The sequence below is a fragment of the Somniosus microcephalus genome, chromosome 9 (genome assembly GCF_052327205.1).
Source record: "Somniosus microcephalus isolate GS21.2 chromosome 9, FLI_Smic_1.0, whole genome shotgun sequence".
NCBI classification, from domain to species: Eukaryota; Metazoa; Chordata; class Chondrichthyes; order Squaliformes; family Somniosidae; genus Somniosus; species Somniosus microcephalus.
Genome location: NC_140995.1, coordinates 72,502,051 through 72,526,433, shown reverse-complemented (window position 1 = coordinate 72,526,433; position 24,383 = coordinate 72,502,051). Strand labels below are relative to the sequence as shown.

The window sequence follows — 24,383 nt, the reverse complement described above, 5'->3', positions numbered from 1 at the left end:
TGGCGACAAACTAAAAATTCTGACCTCCAAGGTGAACCACCAAGCTTATTCGCTCATCCAAGATGCGACTACCTACAAGGGTGCTCTCGACCTCCTTAAAGAACAGTACGCACGCCCGGTAAATGAGGTTTACGCCAGACACCTCCTGGGGTCCCGCAAACAGCAACCCAGGGAATCGATGGAGGTATACCTACGGGCGCTGAAGGTGCTCGGCCGGGCCTGCAAATGTAAAGAGGTGTCAGCCGCGGTGTACACGGAGGAACTTGTCCGGGACGCCTTCGTCGTGGGCCTCAGGTCCAACTACACCCGGCAGAGACTGTTGGAGCAGGGCGAACTCGACCTGAAGAAGGCCACGGCCCTCGCACTCTCGCTAGACGTGGCCCACCGGAATATGGACGCCTACTCCCCTGACCGCGCGGCCGCACCGTGGATGGCGCGGGCGCCGCCATCCTGGGACACGGTAGGACCGCCACCCTGCACCGTGCCACCCCCGTCACATCCCGCCAACGGCCCACCTCCTGCAGCGATGTCCTGGGGCCCAAAGTGTTACTTCTGTGGCCAAGCCAAACACCCCAGAGCGCTTTGCCCGGCGAAAAACGCTACTTGCTCTGGTTGTGGGAAGAAAGGGCACTACGCCAGCGTCTGCAAGGCTAAACCTACCCCAAACTCCAGCAGTGCCGCGTGTGGGCCGAGTGGGCCGCCATCTTGGACGACGCCATCTTGGACGCCATCTTGTACGCCTCCAGCCGCGTGTGGATCATGGGCGCCGCCATCTTGGACGCCTTCGACCATGGGTGATCCGTTCCGGCCGCCATTTTTGCAACGGGCCCCCGACTCACCCACCGCCTCACCTGATGACTGCAGCGACACACCTGACCCTACGCTGGCCTCAGTTACACTGGACCAATCTAGACCTCACCAACTAGCCAGGTCCATGATGGACATTAAGGTAAACGGCCGCGCCACGACCTGCCTTTTCGACTGCGGGAGCACGGAGAGCTTTATCCACCCCGACACGGTGCGGCATTACTCTCTCCCGGTCCTGCCAGCATGCCACCGGGTCTCTATGGCCTCCAAGTCCCATTCAGCGGACGTCGGCGGCTACTGCGTGGTGACCCTTTCGGTGAGGGGCACAGAGTACAGAAACTTTAAACTGCTTGTCCTGCCCCATCTCTGCGCTGCCGTTCTACTGGGGTTGGATTTTCAGTGCCACCTTAAGAGTGTCACGATGGCGTACGGTGGACCCCTTCCCCCACTCACAGTCTGCAACCAGCAGTTTTCAAATTGCCCGCCGCGCACCTTTTGCAGCCTCTCCACGCTTAAAGTCACCCCCCCCCCCGTTGTTCGCTAACCTCGCCCACGACTGTAAGCCCATCGCCACCAAAAGCAGGCGATACAGCGCTGGTGACAGAGTTTTTATTAAATCTGAGGTGGAGCGGCTCCTGAAGGAGGGGATTATTGAAGCTAGCACCAGCCCCTGGCGAGCCCAGGTTGTGGTCGTCTAGACCGGCGAGAAGCAGCGCCTGGTCATTGACTACAGCCAAACAATTAATCGATATACCCAACTGGACGCATACCCCCTCCCCCGCATATCTGATATGGTCAATCAGATCGCACAATACCGCATATTCTCCACCATTGACCTTAAGTCAGCATATCACCAACTCCCTATCCGCTATGAGGACCGCCAGTATACTGCCTTCGAGGCAAACGGCTGCCTCTACCACTTCCTTCGGGTTCCCTTCGGCGTCACCAACGGGGTCTCCATTTTCCAAAGGAAGATGGACCGGATGGTCGACCAGAATGCGTTGCAGGCCACTTTTCCCTACCTGGACAATGTGACCATCTGCGGCCATGACCTGCAGGACCATGACGCCAACCTCAACAAATTCCTCCGCACTGCCCAACTCCTAAACCTTACGTATAACAAGGAGAAGTGCATATTCCGCACAACCCGCCTCGCTATCCTTGGCTGTGTTGTGGAACACGGAGTCATCGGCCCCGACCCCGACCGGATGCGTCCCCTTATGGACCTTCCCCTGCCCCACTGCCTCAAGGCCCTGAAGAGATGCCTGGGGTTTTTCTCCTACTACGCCCAGTGGGTCCCTAATTATGCGGACAAAGCCCATCCACTTATCAAGTCCACCTCTTTTCCCCTGGCGGCAGAGGCCCGCTTAGCCTTCCACCGTATCAAAGGGGACATTGCTAAAGCCACCATGCACGCGGTGGACGAGTCCATCCCTTTCCAGGTGGAGAGCGATGCGTCCGACTTTGCCCTGGCCGCTACCCTTAACCAGGCGGGTGGCCTTCTTTTCACGAACCCTCCAAGGCTCCGAAATCAGACACTCCTCTGTCGAAAAGGAGGCCCAGGCCATTGTGGAAGCTGTGCGACATTGGAGGCATTACCTGGCCGGAAAACGATTCACCCTACTCACTGACCAGCGTTCAGTTGCTTTTATGTTTAATAACAAGCAGAGGGGCAAAATCAAAAACGACAAGATTTTGAGGTGGAGAATTGAACTTTCTACCTACAATTACAATATCTTGTACCGGCCCGGGAAACTCAATGAGCCCCCGGATGCTCTATCGCGAGGTACATGTGCCAACGCACAGGTTGATAGACTGTGGGCCCTCCACAATGACCTCTGCCACCTGGGGGTCACCAGGTTCTTCCATTTCATCAAGGCCCGCAACCTGCCTTACTCCATCGAGGAGGTCAGGACCATGACCAGGAACTGCCAAGTCTGTGCCGAGTGCAAACCGCACTTTTATAGGCCAGACAGAGCACACCTGATAAAAGCCACTCGCCCCTTTGAGCGCCTGAGCGTCGATTTTAAAGGGCCCCTCCCCTCCTCTGACCGCAACATGTACTTCCTCACTATCATCGACGAGTACTCCCGTTTTCCGTTTGCCATCCCCTGCCCGGACATGACCAGTGCTACGGTCATTAAATGCCTGAACGACCTCTTCGCCTTGTTCGGTTTCCCCAGCTATATCCATAGCGACCGGGGCTCATCGTTTATGAGCGACGAACTCCACCAGTACCTGCTCGTGAGAGGTATTGCCACGAGCAGGACCACCAGCTACAACCCCCGGGGGAACGGACAGGTAGAAAGAGAGAACGCGACAGTTTGGAAGGCCGCCCTGCTAGCCTTAAAATCTAAGGGCCTTCCAACCTCCCGCTGGCAGGATGTCCTCTCCGATGCGCTCCACTCCATTCGGTCACTGCTCTGTACTGCCACTAACGCCACCCCTCACGAAAAAATGTTCGTCTTCCCTAGGAAGTCCACATCGGGGACCTCGCTACCACCATGGCTGATGTCTCCAGGGCCCGTCCTACTACGGAAGCATGTGAGGACCCATAAAACGGCCCCCCTGGTTGAGACGGTCAACCTCCTCCACGCCAACCCTCAGTATGCCTACGTTGCGTACCCGGACGGGCGGGAGGACACAGTCTCCATACGAGACCTCGCACCCTCGGGGGCCTCTGAAACCAACATCACCCACTACCCACTACCATTGCCCTTCACCGCTACCCACAATGCACTGGCGACAACGGACCCATACCTAACCCCGGTAGACGGCACGCCGTGGCCCCGTGACCCGTCATTGATCACCAACCAACTCAACACCCATGAGGACGACACGCCAGTGCTCCGGCCCACGCGGGACTCGGCGTCGGAAGCTGCACCACCTCAGCCGTCGCCACGACGATCACGACGGCATACAAGACCCCCAGAAAGACTTAATTATATGAACTTTTAATACACTTCACCCCGTCGGACTCATTTTTTAAGCAAGGGGTGAATGTGGTAAACCACTGTTGTTCACTCCACTGTTGTTCACTTCACTGTTGTTCACTCTTGCCCATTGTTGTACCTGTCTGTGCATGCCTCAGCTGGCTCTGCCCCTAGCTCCACCCATATGCCCTGGTATAAAGGCGGCTGCTCTGCAGTTCCCCAGGCATTCAGGACCGGTCGACCACTAGAGGCATGCCTTCGTTCTTTAGCTAATAAAAGCCTGTTTGTTACTCTCTTAACTTCCAGTCTTTCTCAGTAATTGATAGCGCATCAGGCTGCAAGTTGGCTGTAATGATGTGGTTGTTGATCTCAAAGGCCATAGAAACATAGAAGATAGGAGCAGGAGTAGGCCATTCGGCCCCTCTAGCCTGCTCCACCATTCAATGCGATCGTGGCTGATCATCCAAGTTCAGTACGCGGTCCCTGCTTTCTCCCCATACCCCTTGATCCCTTTAGCCTTAAGAAATATATCCAACTCCTTCTTGAATATATTTAATGAATTGGCCTCTACTGCCTTCTGTGGTAGAGAATTCCACAGGTTCACCACTCTCTGGATGAAGAAATTCCTCCTCATTTCTGTCCTAAAAGACTTATCCTTAGACTGTGACCCCTGGTTCTGGATTCCCCGACCATCGGGAACATCCTCCCTACATCTAGTCTGTCCAGTCCTGCCAGAATTTTATAAGTTTCAATGAGATCCCCTCTCATTCTTCTAAACTCCAGCGAGTACAAGCCCAATCGACCCAATCTCTCCTCATACGTCATTCCTGCTATCCCAGGTGTTGGGGTAAAATTGTTGCGCCTAGGGAAGGTAAGGGTTAAAATATATTCTTGAAGCTCCGGCTTTGTCAACTTACAGAAGTGACAGTTTGCAATAGCATAAAGTTGATTAACTTACAGCAATAGCATAAAATTGATTAACTTACAGCAATAGCATAAAATTGATTAACTTACAGCAATAGCATAAAGTTGATTAACTTACAGCAATAGCATAAAGTTAACTAACTTACAGAAGTGACAGTTTGAAATAGAAAAGGGTTGAGCAACTGATTGGTGCAGGCGGGCGCATGACTAGATAGGAGTCTGCCCCTTGGCCTGCTAAAAAGTACGATGATATAATTAAGTTGTTTTTAAAAGAATGTGATTGGAGGTCAGTTGCTGCTAAGGCGCCAGATTGGCCGAAGAATAACTGACCAAGACAAATGATGTAATAACTACTGATATCGGTACTTTCCAACCTTTTTGAACTGTATAAGAAGCGCTCGATCACCACTGTAAAAGCGAGAAGCTGGACACAAGGTTGTGGAACCTTTGTCTCTTCTCCCAAAGTACTTTGTCCAAATAAATTGTGTGCTTTGAACGATCAACAGACTTGGTGAAGTTCTTTTTCACTTACACCAGGTATCAACCTGGTGAATCTTCGCTGAGCTCCCTCCATGGCAAGAATATCCTTCCTCAGATAAGGCGACCAAAACTGCACACAATACTCAAGATGTGGTCTCACCAAGGCCCTGTACAACTGCAGCAAGACATCCTTGTTCTTGTACTCAAACCCTCTCGCTATGAAGGCCAACATACCATTTGCCTTCTTAACTGCCTGCTGCACCTGCATGCTTACCTTCAGCGACTGGTGCACAAGGACACCCAGGTCTCGTTGCACGTCCCCTTCTCCCAATCTATTGCCATTCAGATAATAATCTGCCTTCCTGTTTTTGCCACCAAAGTGGATAACCTCACATTTATCCACGTTATATTGCATCTGCCATGCTTCTGCCCAATCACCCAACCTGTCCAAATCATCCTGTAGTTTCTTGGCATCCTCCTCACAGCACACATAAGAACATAAGAAATAGGAGCAGGAGTAGGCCAATTGGCACCTCGAGCCTGCTCCGCCATTCAATAAGATCATGGCTGATCTGATCCTAACCGCCAATCCACTATGACAGGACTATCTCCTGAATCTAACAGAATTAGACACACGAAACAGGAGCAGGATCAGGCTACACGGCCCCTGGGCCCGCTCCGCTACCCACAGGGCCATGACCGATCCGAACCTAGACTCATGTCCAAATTCCTGCCCGCTCCCCGTAACCCTTAATTCCCTTTTCTTCCAGGAAACTGTCTATTTCTGTTTTAAATTTATGTAATGATGTAGCTTCGACAGCTTTTTGGGGCAGCATATTCCATGGACCTACCACCCTCTGAGTGAAGTAGTTCCTCCTCATCTCAGTTTTGAAAGAGCAGCCCCTTATTCTAAGACTATGCCCCCTAGTTCTAGTTTCACCCATCATCTGGAACATCCTCCCTGCATCCACCCGATCCAACCCCTTCATAATCTTATATGTTTCAATAAGATCGCCTCTCATTCTTCTGAACTCCAATGAGTAGAGTCCCAATCTACTCAACCTCTCCTCATATGTCCATCCCCTCATCCCCGGGATTAACCGAGTGAACCTTCTTTGTACTGACTCGAGAGCAAGTATGTCCTTTCTTAAGTATGGACACCAAAACTGTATGCAGTATTCCAGGTGCGGTCTCACCAATGCCTTGTACAACTGAAGCAATACCTCCCTATTTTTATATTCTATCCCCCTAGCAATGAAAGCCAACATTCCATTGGCCTTCTTAATCACTTGCTGCACCTGCATACTAACCTTTTGAGTTTCGTGCACCAGGACCCCCAGATCCCTTTGTACTTCAGTACTTTCCAGTTTCTTGCCATTAAGATAATAACTTGCTCTACGATTTTTCCTGCCAAAGTGCATAACCTCACACTTTCCAGTATTGTATTCCATCTGCCAAATCTCTGCCCACTTACTTAGCCTGTCTATGTCCCCTTGCAGGTTTTTTATGTCCTCCTCACTCACTACTTTCCCTCCCATCTTAGTATCATCTGCAAACTTTGATGTGTAATACTCGGTCCCCTCCTCCAAATCGTTAATATAGATTGTAAAGAGTTGGGGACCCAGCACTGACCCCTGCGGAACACCACTAGTTACTGATTGCCAGTCTGAGAATGAACCATTTATCCCAACTCTCTGCCTTCTGTTAGATAGCCAATCCTCTATCCATGCCAGAATATTACCCCCAATCCCGTGATTTTTTATCTTAAGCAATAATCTTTTGTGTGGCACCTTGTCAAATGCCTTTTGGAAGTCCAAATACACTACGTCCACTGGTTCACCTTTATCCACCCTATATGTTACTTCCTCAAAGAACTCCAGCAAATTTGTCAAACATGACTTCCCCTTCATAAAACCATGCTGACTTTGTCTTATTAAATTATGATTATCCAAATGTCCTGTTACTGGCTCCTTAATAATGGACTCCAAAATTTTACCTACCACAGATGTTAGGCTAACCGGTCTATAGTTTCCAGCCTTCTGTCTACTGCCCTTTTTAAATAAGGGTGTTACATTAGCAATTTTCCAGTCTGCCGGGACATTTGCTGAGTCCAGGGAGTTTTGGAAGATTATTACCAATGCATCCACAATCCCTACCGCCACTTCCCTCAAGACCCTCTAAGATGTAAGCCATCAGGTCCAGGTGATTTATCCGCCTTGAGTCCCATTATTTTACCGAGTACCACTTCCTTAGTGATTTTGATCATGTTTATCTCCTCCCCCCCTATAGCCCCCTGCTTGTCCAGTGTTGGGATATTCTTGGTGTCCTCTACTGTAAAGACTGATACAAAATATTCATTCAGTGTTTTTGCCATCTCCATATTTCCCACCATTAATTTCCCGGTCTCATCCTTTAAGGCACCAACATTTACTTTAGCCACCCTTTTTCTTTTTATATAACTGTAAAAACTCTTACTATCTGTCTTTATATTTTTTGCTAATTTACTTTCATAATCTATCTTCCCTTTCTTAATCAATCTTTTTGTTATTTTTTGCTGTCTTTTAAAGTTTTCCCAATCCTCTATCCTCCCACTAGATTTGGCTACCTTATATGCCCTTGTTTTTAGTCGAATACTATCCTTAATTTCTTTACTTAGCCACGGATGGCTGTCTTTTCTTTTACACCCTTTTTTTCCTCAGTGGAATATACTTTTTTTGGAAGTTGTAAAATAACTCCTTAAATGTACACCACTGATCATGTATCGTCTTACCCTTTAATCTATTTTCCCAATCCACTTTACTCAATTCCGCTCTCATACCTTCATAGTCTCCTTTATTCAAGCTTAGCACGCTTGTTTAAGATACAACCTCCTCACCCTCTAATTGAATATGGAATTCAACCATGTTATGGTCACTCATTCCAAGGGGATCCTTTACAAGGACATTTTTAATTAATCCTGTCTCGTTACACAGGACCAGATCTAAGGTTGCTTGCCCCCTGGTCAGTTCAGTTACATACTGCTCAAGAAACCCATCCCTAATACACTCAATGAACTCATCCTCAAGGCAGCCCTGCCCAATTTGATTTGTCCAATTAATATGATAGTTAAAATCCCCCATAATTATAGATGTTCCCTTATTACAAGCCTCAACTATTTCCTGATTGATACTCCATCCAACCGAGTTGCGACTGTTCGGAGGCCTATAGACTACGCCCACTAGTGTTTTTTTCCCCTTATTATTCCTTATCTCCACCCAAACTGTTTCATTATCCTGATCTTTTGACCCAATATCATTTCTCTGTATTACAGTGATTCCTTCCTTTATTAACATAGCCACCCCACCTCCCCTTCCTTCCTGCCTGTCCTTCCTGATTGTTAAATAACCTGGTATGTTTAATTCCCAGGCATTGTCACCCTGCAGCCATGTTTCTGTAATGGCCACAAGATCATACCCATATGTAGCTATTTGTGCCTTTAACTCGTCTATTTTGTTACGAATGCTACGTGCATTCAGATAGAGAACTTTCAAATGTGTTTTGTGACACTTAGTTCCTGCTTTTGCCCTTTTTATTACTTTACCTTTTACTCCATACCTTCTGCCCCTTCCTGACATGCTCTGGTTTTTAATTTCCCCACTGCTACCTAAGTCTATGACCTTCTCTGTTGTCATTTTTATTATTTGTTCTCTAGGAAGCTCCCCCCCACTAGTTAGTTTAAAGCACTCTCTACAGCCCTAGTTATATGATCCGCCCACCCAGCTTTGTGTTGTCTGCAAATTTGGAGATATTACATCTAGTTCCCTTGTCTAGATCATGAATATATATTGTGAATAGCTGGGGTCCAAGGACCGATCCCTGCGGTACCCCACTAGTCACTGCCTGCCACTCGGAAAAAGACCCGTTTATTCCAACTCTTTGCTTTCTATCTGCCAACCAGTTCTCTATCCAAGTCAATACCTTGCCCCCAATCCCATGTGCCTTAACTTTACACGCTAATCTCTTATGTGGGACCTTATCGAAAGCCTTCTGAAAGTCCAAATACACCACATCCACTGGTTCTCCCTTATCTATTTTACCAGTTACATCCTCAAAAAATTCCAGTAGATTAGTCAAGCACGATTTACCTTTTGTAAATCCATGTTGACTTTGTCCGATCCTGTCACTGTTTTCCAAGTGCTCTACTATTACATCTTTTATAATGGACTGAAACATTTTCCCCACTACCGATGTCAGGCTTACCGGTCTGTAATTCCCCGTTTTCTCTCTACCACCTTTTTTGAATAGTGGGGTTGTTGTGGATGTACCTTTAAGGGAATAACTGGTCTCAGACTGCAGTACCGGCAGTGACCACCCCTGTATAAAAGGCCCTAGCAGGCTTCTGTAGTTTCAGTTTCCAGGTTGTCTCCATTCAGTAAAGACTTGTTATAATCAACTCCTGCAGTCCGTGTCTCAATTATACACGGACATAATACTGGCGACGAGTAAGAAATGAACTTACCTGCAATTCGGCAGCACCTCAGACGACATTATTGAAGGTCAAAGCCAGAAGAAAAAAAAAATAATCCAAAGAAACTCGAGAAACGGGCGTCGACCTCCAAATCATCGAATTGAAAAGTGCAGGAGAGACTGTCGAGAGCCAGGCTTGGTTCTCCAGTCTGTGGTTTCCCAGCTAATCGGGCTGGTGGCAGGTAGTGCACTGATCCTTCCTGGGCTGCGGCGGGCTAGAGCTCGATCGGGTGGCTCTGCAACGGGGCCGGGCAGCGAGTCGGGAAGCAAAGAGAGAGAGGGTGGAGCACAAAGGGCGCGGCCGGTGCTTCAAAGCCGAGCAGCGTTCGGACCTAAGAAGAGGGAGGGAAGTGTCCCAGAGGGTCCGCTCCACGACGGGAATGGTTCTTCAATTAACGGAGCAAATATTGAAGCACGATAGAAAAATGAAAATACCGCAGAGAGCGGCGTTGGCAGCAGCGTTCGGGGAGGCGCAAAGACCATAGGGCGTCGCCATTACAGGATAGTAAAATAAATATAATCGCCAGCAACAGCGTTGACAGCAGCGGCAGCGGCGGGAAAGCGCGGGAGGCGCCATCTTCACTCGGCGGGGAAGAAGGAAAAGCGCGGGAGGCGCCATTTTGGTCCATCGGGGACGAAGGCAAAGCGCCGGAGGCGTCATCTTAGATTTTCAAGATGCCAAAGACTGTCGATATCACTGCCTTCGATAATGCAATAGAAGACTGGACCACGTATGTGGAAAGAGTCAAGGTATATTGCAAGGCAAACGAAATAGCCGATGAGAAAAAGGCATCGGTATTGCTAAATTTAATGGGCGCAAGAACGTACGGCCTATTGTGGGACCTGATTACTCCAGCCAAACCGAAGGCGAAGAGTTTTAACGAAATTGTTGCTATCCTACAGGAACACCTAAATCCTACACCGCTGCTGATAGCAGAAAGATTTAAACTCCACAGGAGAAATCAGCATAAAAATGAGAGCAATGCTGATTACCTTACGGAACTAGGCAAGCTATCAAAGCACTGCCAGTTCAGAGCAGGACTGGCAGATACCTTACGGGACAAATTTGTCTGTGGACTCCTGAGTGAAGGAACCCAGAAGAGGTTACTCTCAGAGAAAGAGCAGACGCTAGATAAGGTTTTCAGCGTGGCAGTACCGTATGAAGCAGCAGCAAGGGGAGCTGCGGAAATACAACAAAAGCCACAGGAATACGGCACCCACAAAATGACACGGGGATTTGCAAAATGTTATCGCTGCGGCAGAACAAACCATGACCAGAAGGACTGCTGGTCCAAGGACAAAATATGCAGGCAATGTGGAAAGATGGGACACATTGCATGAGTTTGCAGGTCTGGGAAGAAGACCAACGACAACAAAAAGGCTACTAAGGAACCGTACAGGAAAGTACAAAAGATGACGGACAGTAGTTCCGAAGACCAGATGAGCGATAGTGAATCCGGGAACAAGAGACTAAGCTGTCTCAAACTTCACAACGTAATCACAAAAGAGGATCACCGAACCATTTGGGTCACCCTCACGATAGCAGGGTCCCAAGTCAAAATGGAATTGGATACAGGATCAGCTCTAACCGTCATGAATCGACGAGACTACGAGCGGCTATTCTCACACATACCCTTGAGAGAGACATCCATCATCTTGAGGACGTATACGGGGCAAAAAGTATACCCCAGAGGAAAAATAAGGGTGCCTGTCGAATACAACGGCAAGAAAATACGGAAATTGTATCTCTACATTCTGCAAGATGGTGGACCACCGTTATTGGGACGTGAATGGATCAGAAAGATAAGTTTAGACTGGCACTCCATTCAGGCACTGACGGTGGCTGGTAAAAAGGATGACAACGTCACTCCTGGATGATTGTCAACAATCTTAGCTGACGCCAAAGAGGTATTTCAACAAGAACTGGGCACTCTTAAAGGCGTAACCGCCTCGATAAAAATAGAGGAGAATGCAATTCCCAAGTTTTGCAAAGCATATGCAATTCACCCAGTCGTCGAGGCAGAGCTGGAGAATCTGGAGAATGCAGGCGTGTTATCTAAGGTAGATTGGAGCGAGTGGGCGACACCCATAGTTCCTGTCATGAAGAAAACGTTAAACAATAAGTCTGAGGAGCCAAGGAAGGTTTGCATCTGTGGGGACTTCAAGGTGACGGTGAACCCAGTCCTTCACACAGTACAATATCCTCTTCCAAGGATAGAAGATATCTTCGCCTCACTATCTGGAGGGAAGCGTTTTACAAAAATTGACCTAGCACAAGCATATTTGCAGATGGAGGTTGAAGAATCCTCTAGGAAGTATCTCACGATAAACACTCACAAAGGCCTTTACCAGTATAATCGACTAGTATTCGGAGTAGCATCAGCTCCGACAATATGGCAAAGAGCGATGGAACAAGTCCTGCAAGGGATTCCGGGGACTCAGTGTTACTTGGACGACATCCTAGTGACAGGTGAAGATGACAGTGAACCCCTTGCCAACCTAGAGCAGGTGCTCACTAGACTACGTGAACATGAGCTATGAGCCAATCGCCCCAAGTGCGAGTTTTTTAAGAAACAGATATCGTATTGTGGCCACGTGATTGATGAAGAGGGGTTGCATAAGTCCCCTGACAAAATTGAAGCGGTAGTTAAGGCTCCAGCGCCTGAAAATGTGTCGCAACTGAGGTCATTCCTCGGATTGGTGAATTACTACCATAAGTTTTTGCCGAATTTGTCCACAATTCTGCATCCACTGAATGCCCTACTACGAACGGGAGTAGCATGGAAATGGAGCGATGAATGTAAGTGGGATTTCAGAAGAGTAAGGACCTAATCACTTCAAGAGAAGTATTGGCTCACTACAACCCATCACTACCGATAAGACTGGCGTGTGATGCGTCTCCCTACGGCATTGGGGCGGTACTGTCACATAAATTCCTTGATGGTTCAGAGAGGCCGATAGCTTTTGCGTCACGCTCGTTAACTTCAGCCGAGCGTAACTACGCCCAGATTGAGAGAGAGGCCCTCAGCCTGGTGTGGGGGGTGAAGAAGTTCAATCACTACCTGCACGGTCAGAAATTTACTCTACTAACTGATCATCAACCTCTCGTCTCCATTTTCAACCCTCAGAAGGGCTTACCAGTAATGACGGCACAACGGCTACAGAGGTGGTCCCTTTTCCTAGGGGCTCACCAATGTGACATCAAGTACAAAAGGAACTAAACAGCATGGGAATGCTGATGGATTGTCGCGCCTACCGTCGCCGACGGTGGAAGAAGAACTGGCAGTGGATCCAGTGGAGTTATTCCACTCGACTATAGTCGAATGTCTCCCTGTGACGAATGCAAACATAGAAAAGGAAACACGAAATGACCCGACACTCTCCTGGGTCTATGATTTAACGGTGAAGGGATGGCCAGCACATGGCGAACCACTGCTGCCAGCATTCTCGCCGAGAAGAGAACAGCTGTCAGTGTGCAGAGGAACCTTGATGTGTGGATCCAGAGTAGTAATTCCACCCAAATTGAAGGATAGAGTGCTCAATGAGCTTCATGAGGGTCATCTGGGAGGGGTAAAAATGAAGAACTTAGCCAGAGCGTTTGTGTGGTGGCCGGGAATCGATAGAGAAATCGAAGAGATGACCAAGAGCTGTACAGGATGCCAGAAGGTCCAAAACGCCCCACCACAAGCCCCTCTACATCCATGGGAGTGGCCCTCATCTCCATGGCAAAGGGTGCACATTGATTTTGCTGGTCCCTTTATGGACTCGATGTTTTTAATTGCGGTGGATGCACATTCAAAGTGGCCAGAAGTAATAAAAATGTCCTCAAACACCACAGAAAAAACTATCACAGTCTTATGAACCATATTCGCCAGGAATGGGCTGCCTGAACAGATTTGCTCTGACAATGGACCACAGTTTGTGTCTGAAGAGTTCCGGAGGTTCTTAAAGAACAATGGTGTTAAGCATTACACATCCGCCCCATATCATCCAGCCACTAATGGATTGGCCGAGAGGTTTGTTGAAACATTCAAGAAGGCTATCAAGGCAATGTGTAATGAAGATGTACCCCTACAACACAAGGATGATAACTTCTTGTTTGCCTACCGGAATGCGACACATGCGGTTACCAGCCAAACTCCAGCCATGATGTTCTTCAATCGAAGACTACGATGCCGCTTGGATTTGGTTAAGCCAAATGTCAGAAGAGATGTGGAGAACAGGCAGTTTCAGAATATGAATGAAAGGCCGACCAGGAGTTTTAAGATAGGTCAACCAGTTTTGGCCCGGGACTACCGCACAGAGAAATGGCAGCCAGGAACGATCTGTACACGGCAAGGACCTCTAATGTATACTGTGGACGTTGGAGAGAGCATTGTAAGACGCCATGCTGACCAGATTCTAGAGTCACTGGAAAACGTCAACTCCACACCACGATCTGATACACCTGGCGATGAAACCGAAGTACCAATTGCATCTACCGCAGAATCGGTGATATTGGAAGCAGACGAACCAAACAACGACATTGATCCCGACTCAACCTTGCCAGAAGAACCTGATATCCCAAAGAGGCGTTATCCAGACAGAATCAGGAAGCCTCCTCAAAGACTGAACTTATAATTGCTTAACTTCAACCAATGTATCTAGCAACCGTAATTGTAATTAGTTATTATTTAGTTGTTAAATGAATGTTATGTACTGTTTATCTAAAAGGGGAGGAATTGTTGTGTATGTACCTTTAAGGGAATAACTGGTCTCAGACTGCAGTACCAGCAGTGACCACCCCTGTATAAAAGGCCCTAGCAGGCTTCTGTAGTTTCAGTTTCCAGGTTGTCTCCATTCAGTAAAGACTTGTTATAATCAACTCCTGCAGTCCGTGTCTCAATTATACATGGACATAATAGGGATAACATTAGCTACCCTCCAATCCATGGGTACTGTTCCAGATTCCATCGAATGTTGGAAGATGATCAGCAATGCATCTACTATTTCTAGGGCCACTTCCCTAAGTACCCTAGGATGTAGATTATCAGGCCCTGGGGATTTATCGGCCTTCAATCCCATCAATTTCCCTAACACCATTTCCCTACAAATACTGATTTCTTTCAGTTCCTCCCTCTCATTAGACCCTATGTTCCCCGACATCTCTGGGAGGTTATTTGTGTCCTCCTTTGTAAGACAGAACCAAAATATATATTTAATTGGGCTGCCATTTCTTTGTTCCCCATTATAAATTCCCCTGATTCTGACTGCAAGGGACCTACGCTTGACTTCACCAATCTTTTTCTCTTCACATATCTATAAAAGCTTTCACAGTCAGTTTTTATGTTCCCTGCAAGCTTACTCTCATATTCTATTTTCCCTTTCTTAATTAATCCCTTTGTCCTCCTTTGTTGAATCCTAAACTGCTCTCAATCCTCTGGATTACTGCTTTTTTTGGCCAATTTATATGTCCTCTCCTTGGATCTTATGCTATCCCTAATTTCCCTCGTTAGCCACGGTTGAGCCACGTTTTTTGTTTTATTTTTATGCCAAACTGGGATGAACAAATTCTGTAGTTCATCCATGCAGTCTTTGAATGTTTGCCATTGCCTATCCACCGATAACCCTTTGAGTGACATTCCCCAATCAATCCTACCCAATTCGCACCTCAGACCATCGTAGTTTCCTTTATTTAAATTCAGGACCCTAGTCTCTGAGTCAACTACTTCATTTTCCATCTTAATAAAGAATTCTATCATATTATGATCGCTCCGACCCAAGGGGCCTCGTACAACAAGATTGCTAATTAATCCTTTCTCATTACATAATACCCAGTCTAAGATGGCCTGATCTCTGGTTGGTTCCTCGACATATTGGTCCAGGAAACCATCCCGTAAACACTCCAGGAATTCCTCCTCCACAGTATTGTTACTAATTTGGTTAGCCCAATCTATATGTAAATTAAAGTCACCCATGATGACTGCTGTGCCCTTTTTGCACGCTTCTCTAATTTCCCTTTTAATGCCATCCCCAACCTCCGCATTACTGTTTGGAGGTCTATATACCACTCCCACTAACGTTTTCTGCCCCTTGGTATTTCTCAGTTCTACCCATACAGATTCCACATCATCAGAGCTAATATCCTTCCTTACAATTGTGTTAATCCCTTCTTTAACCAGTAATGCTACCCCACCTCCCTTTCCTTTTGCCTATCTTTCCTGAATATTGAATACCCCTGGATGTTGAGTTCCCAGCCTTGGTCACCCTGGAGCCATTTTTCAGTAATCCCAATCAAATCATATTCGTTTACCTCTATTTGCGCAGCTAATTCATCCACCTTTTTACGAATGCTCCTCGCATTAAGACACAAAGCCTTCAGGCTTTTTTTTTTTTAACGCTCTTAAACCTATTAGATTTATTATTTACTGTGGCCATGTTTGATTTAAACTGTTGATTTCTCTGACTGCCACTTTTGTTTTTCTCCTTCCTATCTTTTGCTTTTATCCTTGTTTCCCTTTCTCCTGTCCCCCTGCTCAGGTTCCCAACCCCCTGCCATCTTCTCTCTCATTCATCGGAAGTGCTGTGTAATGAGACGTTCACGAACGGCCCTTGCAGAAGCAACATTGAGCGGCTCCCTCCTATGTTGGTGCTGCTCCTCATCCTCTTCATCCTCCTCCTCTGCCGCCTCCTCCTCCTCCTCCTGAGGTGGTCCACCAATCCCTGGTGGCAATGGCTGGGTCCTTAGAATGGTGAGGTTGTGCAGCATGCAGCACACAACTATGAATATGGACACTTGATCAGGGGAGTGCAGCAGGGCTCCTCCAGAGTGGTATTGTTGCTTTAGCACGCCGATGGTGTGTTTGATCAGGTTCCTGGTGGCGCTCTGGCTCCCATGGTATGCAAACTCAGCAGGAGTGTTGGGGTTACGGAGCGGTGTCATCAGCCAGGTGGTGAGTGGATAACACTTGTCCTCGAGGAGCCAGCTGTGAGCTTGATGTGGTGGTTGGAAGATGTCTGACACACCAGTCTGGTGCAGGATGACTGCATCGTGGCTGCTGCCAGGATAGTGGGCATTGACGGCGAGGATGCGCTGTCTGTGGTCGCACACCAACTGCACAGAGGGTGGTAGCCTTTGCGGTTGCAGAACACCTCTGCATTGTGATGAGGTGCCTGCAATGCCATGTGGGTGCAGTCAATGGTGCCCTGAACCACAGGGAGGCCTGCTATGCTTGTGAAGCCACATGCGTGTTCATGTTGTTTGTCTCGGGTCATGGGGAATGAGATGTACTCCCTTCTCTTTTTGTACAGAGCATCTGTGACCTCCCGGATGCAGCAATGGACAGCGAACTGGGAGATGTTCGCAATATCCCCTGCTGAAGCCTGGAAGGAGCCGCTGGCGTAGAAATTGAGAGCCACCGTCACCTTCACTACCACCGACAGAGACGTCCTGGTACTGAGCTGAGGCTGGAGCTCTGGCTGCAGGAAGTGGCAGAGCTCTGTGACCACCTCCTTGCTGAAGTGTAGCCTTCTAAGGCACTGCTCCTCTGACAGATGAATGTATGATAACTGCTCCCGGAATACCCTGGGAGGGAAAGGTCTCATGTGGAGAGCCCTGTTGGCCCTCCTCCCTGTGGCCACATTTTCCAATCTTTCTCTACACCTCCGCTGCCTCCAACGGTGAAACTGGAGGGTGAGGCCCCGTGCCAGTCCAGCCACCATTAACTATTGCACATGTTACAGTACCAAAGGTAAGAGAAATGCAACCTGAACCTTGTTGTGTCTGTCTGTAAGACACAAGACTGCAGGAGAACGGTACAACAGGTGTTTACTCAACATGGCTCACTCTGGAACTGACTGTACAGATTACTACTCAGTGCTATATACAGGTGTGGTCACTGTCGGTACTACAGTATACATGAGCTGTAAAAAGTAGTTCCCCCTTAAAGGTATATACGTTACAATTCCTCCCCTTTTAGATTAACAGTACCATAACAGTCATTTAACAATTAAATGTCAAACTAATTACAATTAACACTTTTAACATACAACGTTAGATGAAAATAGTCCATTTGTATATTCAGTCTTTGGGGAGGCTTCCTGATCCTTTCTGGATAGCGCCTTTCCCGAGTGTTTCGCTCTTGGTGTGGAGGCGATTCTGGCACCCTGTCGTCGGTTGGGTCATCAGCTTCCGATGCTACTGTTTCTGGGGTAGATGCGACCTGTACGTCGGGTTCCTCACCAGGTACGTATGGGCGAGGCATGGGGTTGACTTGTTCCTGTGACTCTAGGATCTGGTCAGCATGGCGTCTCACAATGTTCTCCCCAACGTCCACTGTGTACATTAGTGGGCCCTGCCATGTGCATATCATTCCTGGCTGCCATTTTTCTGTTCGGTAGTCGCGGGCCAAGACTGGTTGAAGCTCCTTGTTGGCTTCTCATGGATGTGCTGGAATTGCTTACTCTCAACATCTCTTCGTACGTTTGGTCTGAGCAACTCCAGGCGAGATCTTAACCTTCGGTTAAAGAACATCATAGCCGGGGCCTGGTTGGTGACTGCATGTGTTGCATTCCGGTAGGCAAACAGGAAATTGTCCACCTTATGCTGCAGCAGAATGTTGTCATTGTACATCGCCTTTATTGCCTTCTTAAAGGTTTGTACGAACCTCTCAGCCAATCCATTTGTGGCTGGATGATACGGGGCGGATGTGTAATGCCTTACCCCATTCTTCTGCATAAACCTCCGGAACTCTTCGGACACAAACTGTGGTCCGTTATCGGAGCAAATCTGTTCTGGCAAGCCGTTCCTGGCAAACATGGTCCGTAGGACTGCAATAGTTTTCTCCGTGGTGGCGGAGGACATTTTGATGACCTCAGGCCATTTCGAGTGCGCATCCACGGCTGTTAAAAACATTGAGTCCATGAATGGACCAGCAAAATCAATATGCACCCGTTGCCATGGAGATGAGGGCCACTCCCATGGGTGTAGAGGGGCATGTGGTGGTGCATTTTGGACTTTCTGGCATCCTGAGCAGCTCTTGGTCAGGTCCTCGATTTGTTTATCGATTCCCGGCCACCACACATAAGCCCTGGCAAGGCTTTTCATTTTTACCCCTCCCAGATGAGCCTCATGAAGCTCATTGAGCACTCTATCCCTTAACTTGGGTGGAATTACCACTTGGGATCCACACATCAAGGTCCCCCGGCACACTGACAGCTGTTCTCTTCTTGTCGAGAATGCTGGCAACAGTGAGTCGCCATGTGCTGGCCATCCCTTCACCATCAAATCATATACCCAAGACAGTGTCGGGTCATTTCAGGTCTCCTTTTCTATACGAGCGTTAGTTACCGGTAGCTATTCAACTATAGTCGAATGAAATATTTCGACAGGATCCACTGCTGGTACTTCCTCTGCAGTAGGCAGTGGCAGGTGTGATAGCCCATCAGCATTTCCATGCTGTTTTGTGCCCTTATATTCAATCTCATAGTGGTGCGCCCCTAGAAAGAGTGACCATCTTTGTAGTCGTTGCGCAGTCATCACCAGAACGCCCTTCTTCGGATTAAAAATGGAGACAAGAGGCTGGTGGTCAGTCAGCAAGGTGAATTTCTGCCCGTGCAGATAGTGATTGAACTTTTTCACTCCCCACACTAGGCTGAGGGCCTCCCTGTCAATCTGGGCGTAGTTACGCTCGGCTGAGGTTAGTGATCGTGACGCAAAGGCTATTGGCCTCTCTGAGCCGTCCGAGAATGTGTGCGACAGCACCGCTCCAATGCCGTAGGGTGACGCATCACACGCCAACCGAATTGGTAGTGCTGGGTTGAATTGGGCCAATACCTCTTTCGATGTGATTAGTGTTTTGCTCTTCTGGAAAGCTTGTTTACATTAGTCACTCCACTTCCATGGCACTCCAGTTTGTAGTAGGGTGTTAAGTGGGTGTAGTATTGTAGACAAATTTGGCAAGAACTTATGGTAGTAGTTTACCAGCCCGAGGAACGACCTCAGTTGTGACACGTTTTCCGGTGCTGGAGCCTTGACTACTGCCTCAATCTTTTCTGGGGACTTATGTAACCCCTCTTTATCGATAACGTGGCCACAATACGAGATCTGTTTTTTTTTTTAAACTCGCATTTGGGGCGGTTAGCTCGGAGCCCATATTCCTTCAATCTAGTGAGCACCTGCTCCAGGTTGGTGAGGTGATCACTGTCATTTTCGCCTGTGACCAGGATGTCGTCCAAATAACACTGGGTCCCTGGGATCCTTGCAGGGCTTGTTCCATTGCCCTTTGCCAAATAGCCGGAGCTGATGCTACCCCGAATACCAGCCGGTTGTATTGGTAGAGACCTTTATGGGTGTTGATTGTGAGGTATTTTTTTGATGCTTCTTCTACCTCCATTTGCAGATATGCCTGGGCCAGATCAATCTTAGTGAAGCGTTTCCCTCCAGATAGCGAGGCGAAAATATCTTCAATCCGCGGAAGTGGATATTGCACAGTGTGAAGGACTGGGTTCACTGTTACCTTAAAGTCCCCACAGATGCGAACCTTCCTTGGTTCCCCAGGCGTGCTGCTCAACAACTTTTTCATCACAGGGATGATGGGTGTAGCCCACTCGCTCCAGTCTACCTTGGACAGTACTCCTGAACGTTCCAAACTCTCCAGCTCTGCTTCGACAGCTGGGTGGATCGCATAAGGTACCGGTCTGGCCTTAAAAAATTTTGGGCTTGCGTTTTCTTTGATTTTAATTGTTGCTGTCATGCCTTTTAGTGTTCTGAGTCCTTGCTGGAACACTTCTTGTGCGTCAGTTAGGATCTTTGACAGTCGCCCAGGTGTGACGTCGTCATCCTTTTTGGCAGCCACAGTCGGTGCTTGTATGGAATGCCAATCCAGCTGTATTTTCCGGATCCATTCACGTCCCAGTAATGGTGGTCCTCCATCCTGCAATACATACAGGTCTAGTTTTGGTGTTTCCTTACCGTTATATATAACGGTCACCCTTATTTTTCCTTTGGGGTAGACTTTTTGCCCCGTGTACATCTTCAAAATAATTTTTGTGTCTCTCAAGGTTATGTGTGAGAATAGCCACTCGTAGTCCCGTCGGTTTATGACTGTTAGGGCTGATCCTGTGTCCAATTCCATTTTTACCTGGACTCCTGCTATCTTGAGAGTGACCCAAATGCTTCGGTGATCCTCCGTTTTGATCACATTATGTAGTTTCAGACAACTCAGCTCCCTGTTTTCAGAGTCGGTATCACTCTTTTGTTCGTCTGAACTATTCTCCGTCACCTTATGTACCTTCTTGTACTTTTCTTTTGGAGGTTTCTTATTGCTGGTTTTCTTTCCCGACCTATGTGCTATGTGTCCTACTTTTCCACACTGTCTGCACACTTTGTCTTTGAACCAGCAATCATTGTGGTCGTGTGTTGTTCTGCCGCAGCGATAGCACTTCTCTGTTCTGTATGACATTTCGTTTGTGCCCGATTCTTGCGGTCTCTGTTGTATCTCTGCAGCGCCCCGTGCTGCTGCTTCATATGATACCGCAATGCTGAAAGCCTTGTCCAGCGTAAGGTCCTTTTCAGATAAAAGCCGCTTCTGGGTTCCTTCACTTTGAAGCCCACACACAAACTTGTCCCTTAAGGTATCTGCCAGTCTCGTTCCAAACTGGCAGTGTTTCGATAGTTTGCGCAGTTCTGTTAAATATTCAGCATTGCTTTCATCCTTATGCTGGTTCCGTTTGTGAAACTTGAATCTTTCTGCTATCAGCAGCAGTGTGGGGTTTAAATGTTCCTGTAGTATCGTCACTATGTCTCCAAAACTCTTTTCCACTGGCTTCGCTGGGGTTACTAGATTTCGTAATAAGCCATACGTCTTTGCACCCATTAAATTTAACAATACCGGTGCTTTCTTGTCATCTGACACCTCATTTGCCTTGCAGTATACCTCTATTCGTTCGGCATATGTAGTCCAATCTTCGACTTCATTGTCAAATGCGGTGATACTGCCACTCTTCGGCATTTTGGGTGTGGCTTAAAATGGCGTCTCCCGCGCTTTCCTTCCTCCCCCGCTGCTGCCAACGCCGCTCTCGGCAGTCCTCGTGGCAATGGCGACGCCTTGCGGGTTTCTGCGCGTCTCTCTGCCTCTCCTCGACGCTGCTCGGCCCCTGAACGCCGGCTGCGCCCTGTGCGCTCTGCCCTCTCTCTCTCTCTCCCGTCGACGCTGCTCGGCCCTTTGCTGTGCCGCTCGGTCAGGCTCTAGCCCGCCGCTGTCCGGGAAGGGTCTGCGCACTACCTGTTGCCAGCCCGTTTCGCTGGACCACCGCGACTGGAAAGCCAAGCCTGGCTTTCAACAGCCTCCCCCGCAATTCTCGAGTCTCTGCTGGATGACTGGGCGGTTGCCCGTGGTCGACGCCCGTGTCTCTGGCCTTGACCTCCAATCTACTGGTCTCCAGGAACGAATCCCTGGGAGGTGATGCAGAGTTGCAGGTAGGATCGAATTTGCCTCATCGCCAATGTTGTGTCTATCAGTAGTAAGACACAAGCCTGCAGGAGAACGGTACAACAGGTGTTTACTCAACGTGGCTCACTCTGGAACTGACTGTACAGATTACTACGCAGTGCTATATACAGGTGTGGTCACTGCCGGTACTACAGTATACATGAGCTGTAAAAAGTAGTTCCCCCCTTAAAGGTATACACATTACAAGCCTTCAAGTAGGAAACCATCAAATCTCTCCAAACACCTCTCTGCTTCTGTCAACGTGCGAAGGCAGAATTGATTGCCGACAGGAAAAAACAGGAAGTGCACGCCTTTAAATAGCGCTCCCCCAGCTCCCGGCCGACTGCAAACCGTCTCCCTCTACCTGTCGTTCCTAGCAGCAGGCGCTGAAGCAGGGGCGAGAGTCAATTTCCGGTCCGGGGAGCTACCAGGGCGATGTGCGCTTGGACGACGTCACGCTCTCCGTGCGCAGGAGATCGTGACGCTCGTGTTTAGCGCCACCGCAAACCACCAGTTGAATCTCGCGAGCGACGCTAAAATCGGCGTGCACGGGCGGTAAGTCGTTAGCGTACCCCCCCCCCCCCCGGAGGCGCTAACCAACCGAATGTTTCCCCCAGTAAGAATTAGACAATGTAATGTACTAGTCAATGATAAGGTGCTAGTTAATGATAAACAGTACAAATAAGGCTAACAAAGCTTCACTCAGTAGGAACTTTAGCTACCTTTGAGAGGTACCATAAACGACCTGGACAGGAAATTGTTCACGATTCCCGGGGAGCTCTTTGCACGTGAGTTTTCTAGGAGTAGGACTCGATGTACTGCTCTGTATGTAGTCTTAAGATCCATGTTTTGAAACAATAATAAATACTATCTCTAGCCTTCACGCTCTGTTGTTAAAAGGATAAGGATTATCCTAACAATTGTTAGTGGAGCCTAGGTACAATGACACAGACACAGAGGTTGTTCCACCCTCACCCACAGTGTGGATATCCTTCACACTGATGAGCAGAGATCACCAAACATTTCAAATTGGTGGTGAGGAGCCTTCAACGTGTGGAGTGTGGAACTTTCTACCACATGGAGTGGTTGAGGCGAATAGCATAGATGCATTTAAGGAGCAGTTAGATCATAGAACTATACAGCACAGAAGGAGGCCATTCTGCCCATCGGGCCTGTGCCGGCTCTTTGAAAGAGGTCTCCAATTAATCCCACTCCCCTGCTCTGCCCCATAGACCTGTAAATGTTTTCCCCTTTAAGTATTTTTCCAATTCCCTTTTGAAAGTTACTATTGAATCTGCTTCCACCGCCCTTTCAGGCAGTGCATTCCAGATCACAATAACTCGCTGTGTAAAAAAATGTTTCTTCATGTCGCCTCTGGTTCTTCTGCCAATCACCTTAAATTTGTGTCCTCTGTGTCCTAGATAAGTACATGAGGGAGAAAGGAATAGAAGGATATGCTGATAGGATGAGATGAATTCAGGTGGGAGGAGGCTCGTGTGGAGCATAAACACCGGCATGGACCAGTTGGGCCGAATGGCCTGTTTCTGTGTTGTACATTCTATGTAATTCAACAATTGGCAGCTCACCACCACCTTCTCAAGGGCAATTAGAGATGGGCGATAAATGCTGGCCTTGCCAGCGACGCCCACGTCATCTACTACTTTTTGTAACCTTATAGTACCTTGGAAGTTCCTGCATCCTCCTGCTGTGCAGCCTTTGGTCCAAACCCCTTCAAAAATTGTCACTTCCCACTTGTGAAGAGCATCCTCATCCAGGGAGTCCGGTGTAAGATTACAGACTTCTACTTTGCTGTAATGCTTCTTAAAATCATCAAACGCCATCCTACAGAAAATAGAAGGAAATGCACATACATGTGAGTTATGATGATCTGGAATGCACTGCCTGAAAGGATGGCGGAAGCAAAGTCAACAGTAACTTTCAAAAGGGAATTGGATAAATACTTGAAAGGAAAAAATTCACAAGGCTATGAGGAAAGAGCGGGGGAGGGGGACTAATTGGATAGCTCTTTCAAAGAGCCGGCACAGGCACGATGGGCCAAATGATTCCATGAGATCATGGCTGCAGTGGAAAAATAAAACACATTAAAACAATGGGAATATAGGAAGAGAACTGCTTTAAACTCTCATCGGTGGTGTCATTCTTGCATAAGGAAGTTACCAAAATTAACTTAATGATGTTAAGAAAACACACATTAAGATATAGGTGGCTTGCAGCACGATACAAGACAATATTTCAATTACAC

General features: G+C 48.0%; 1 protein-coding gene across 1 annotated transcript in view; it reads right to left on the bottom strand.

The window, feature by feature from the left end:
* Positions 1-24,383, bottom strand: part of capn9 (calpain 9) — a 536,943-nt gene that overhangs the window by 445,699 nt on the left and 66,861 nt on the right. The window contains exon 9 of the mRNA XM_085996768.1: positions 23,802-23,962. Within this exon, the coding sequence (XP_085852894.1) occupies positions 23,802-23,962 (161 nt within the window). The remainder of the gene's footprint in view (positions 1-23,801; positions 23,963-24,383) is intronic.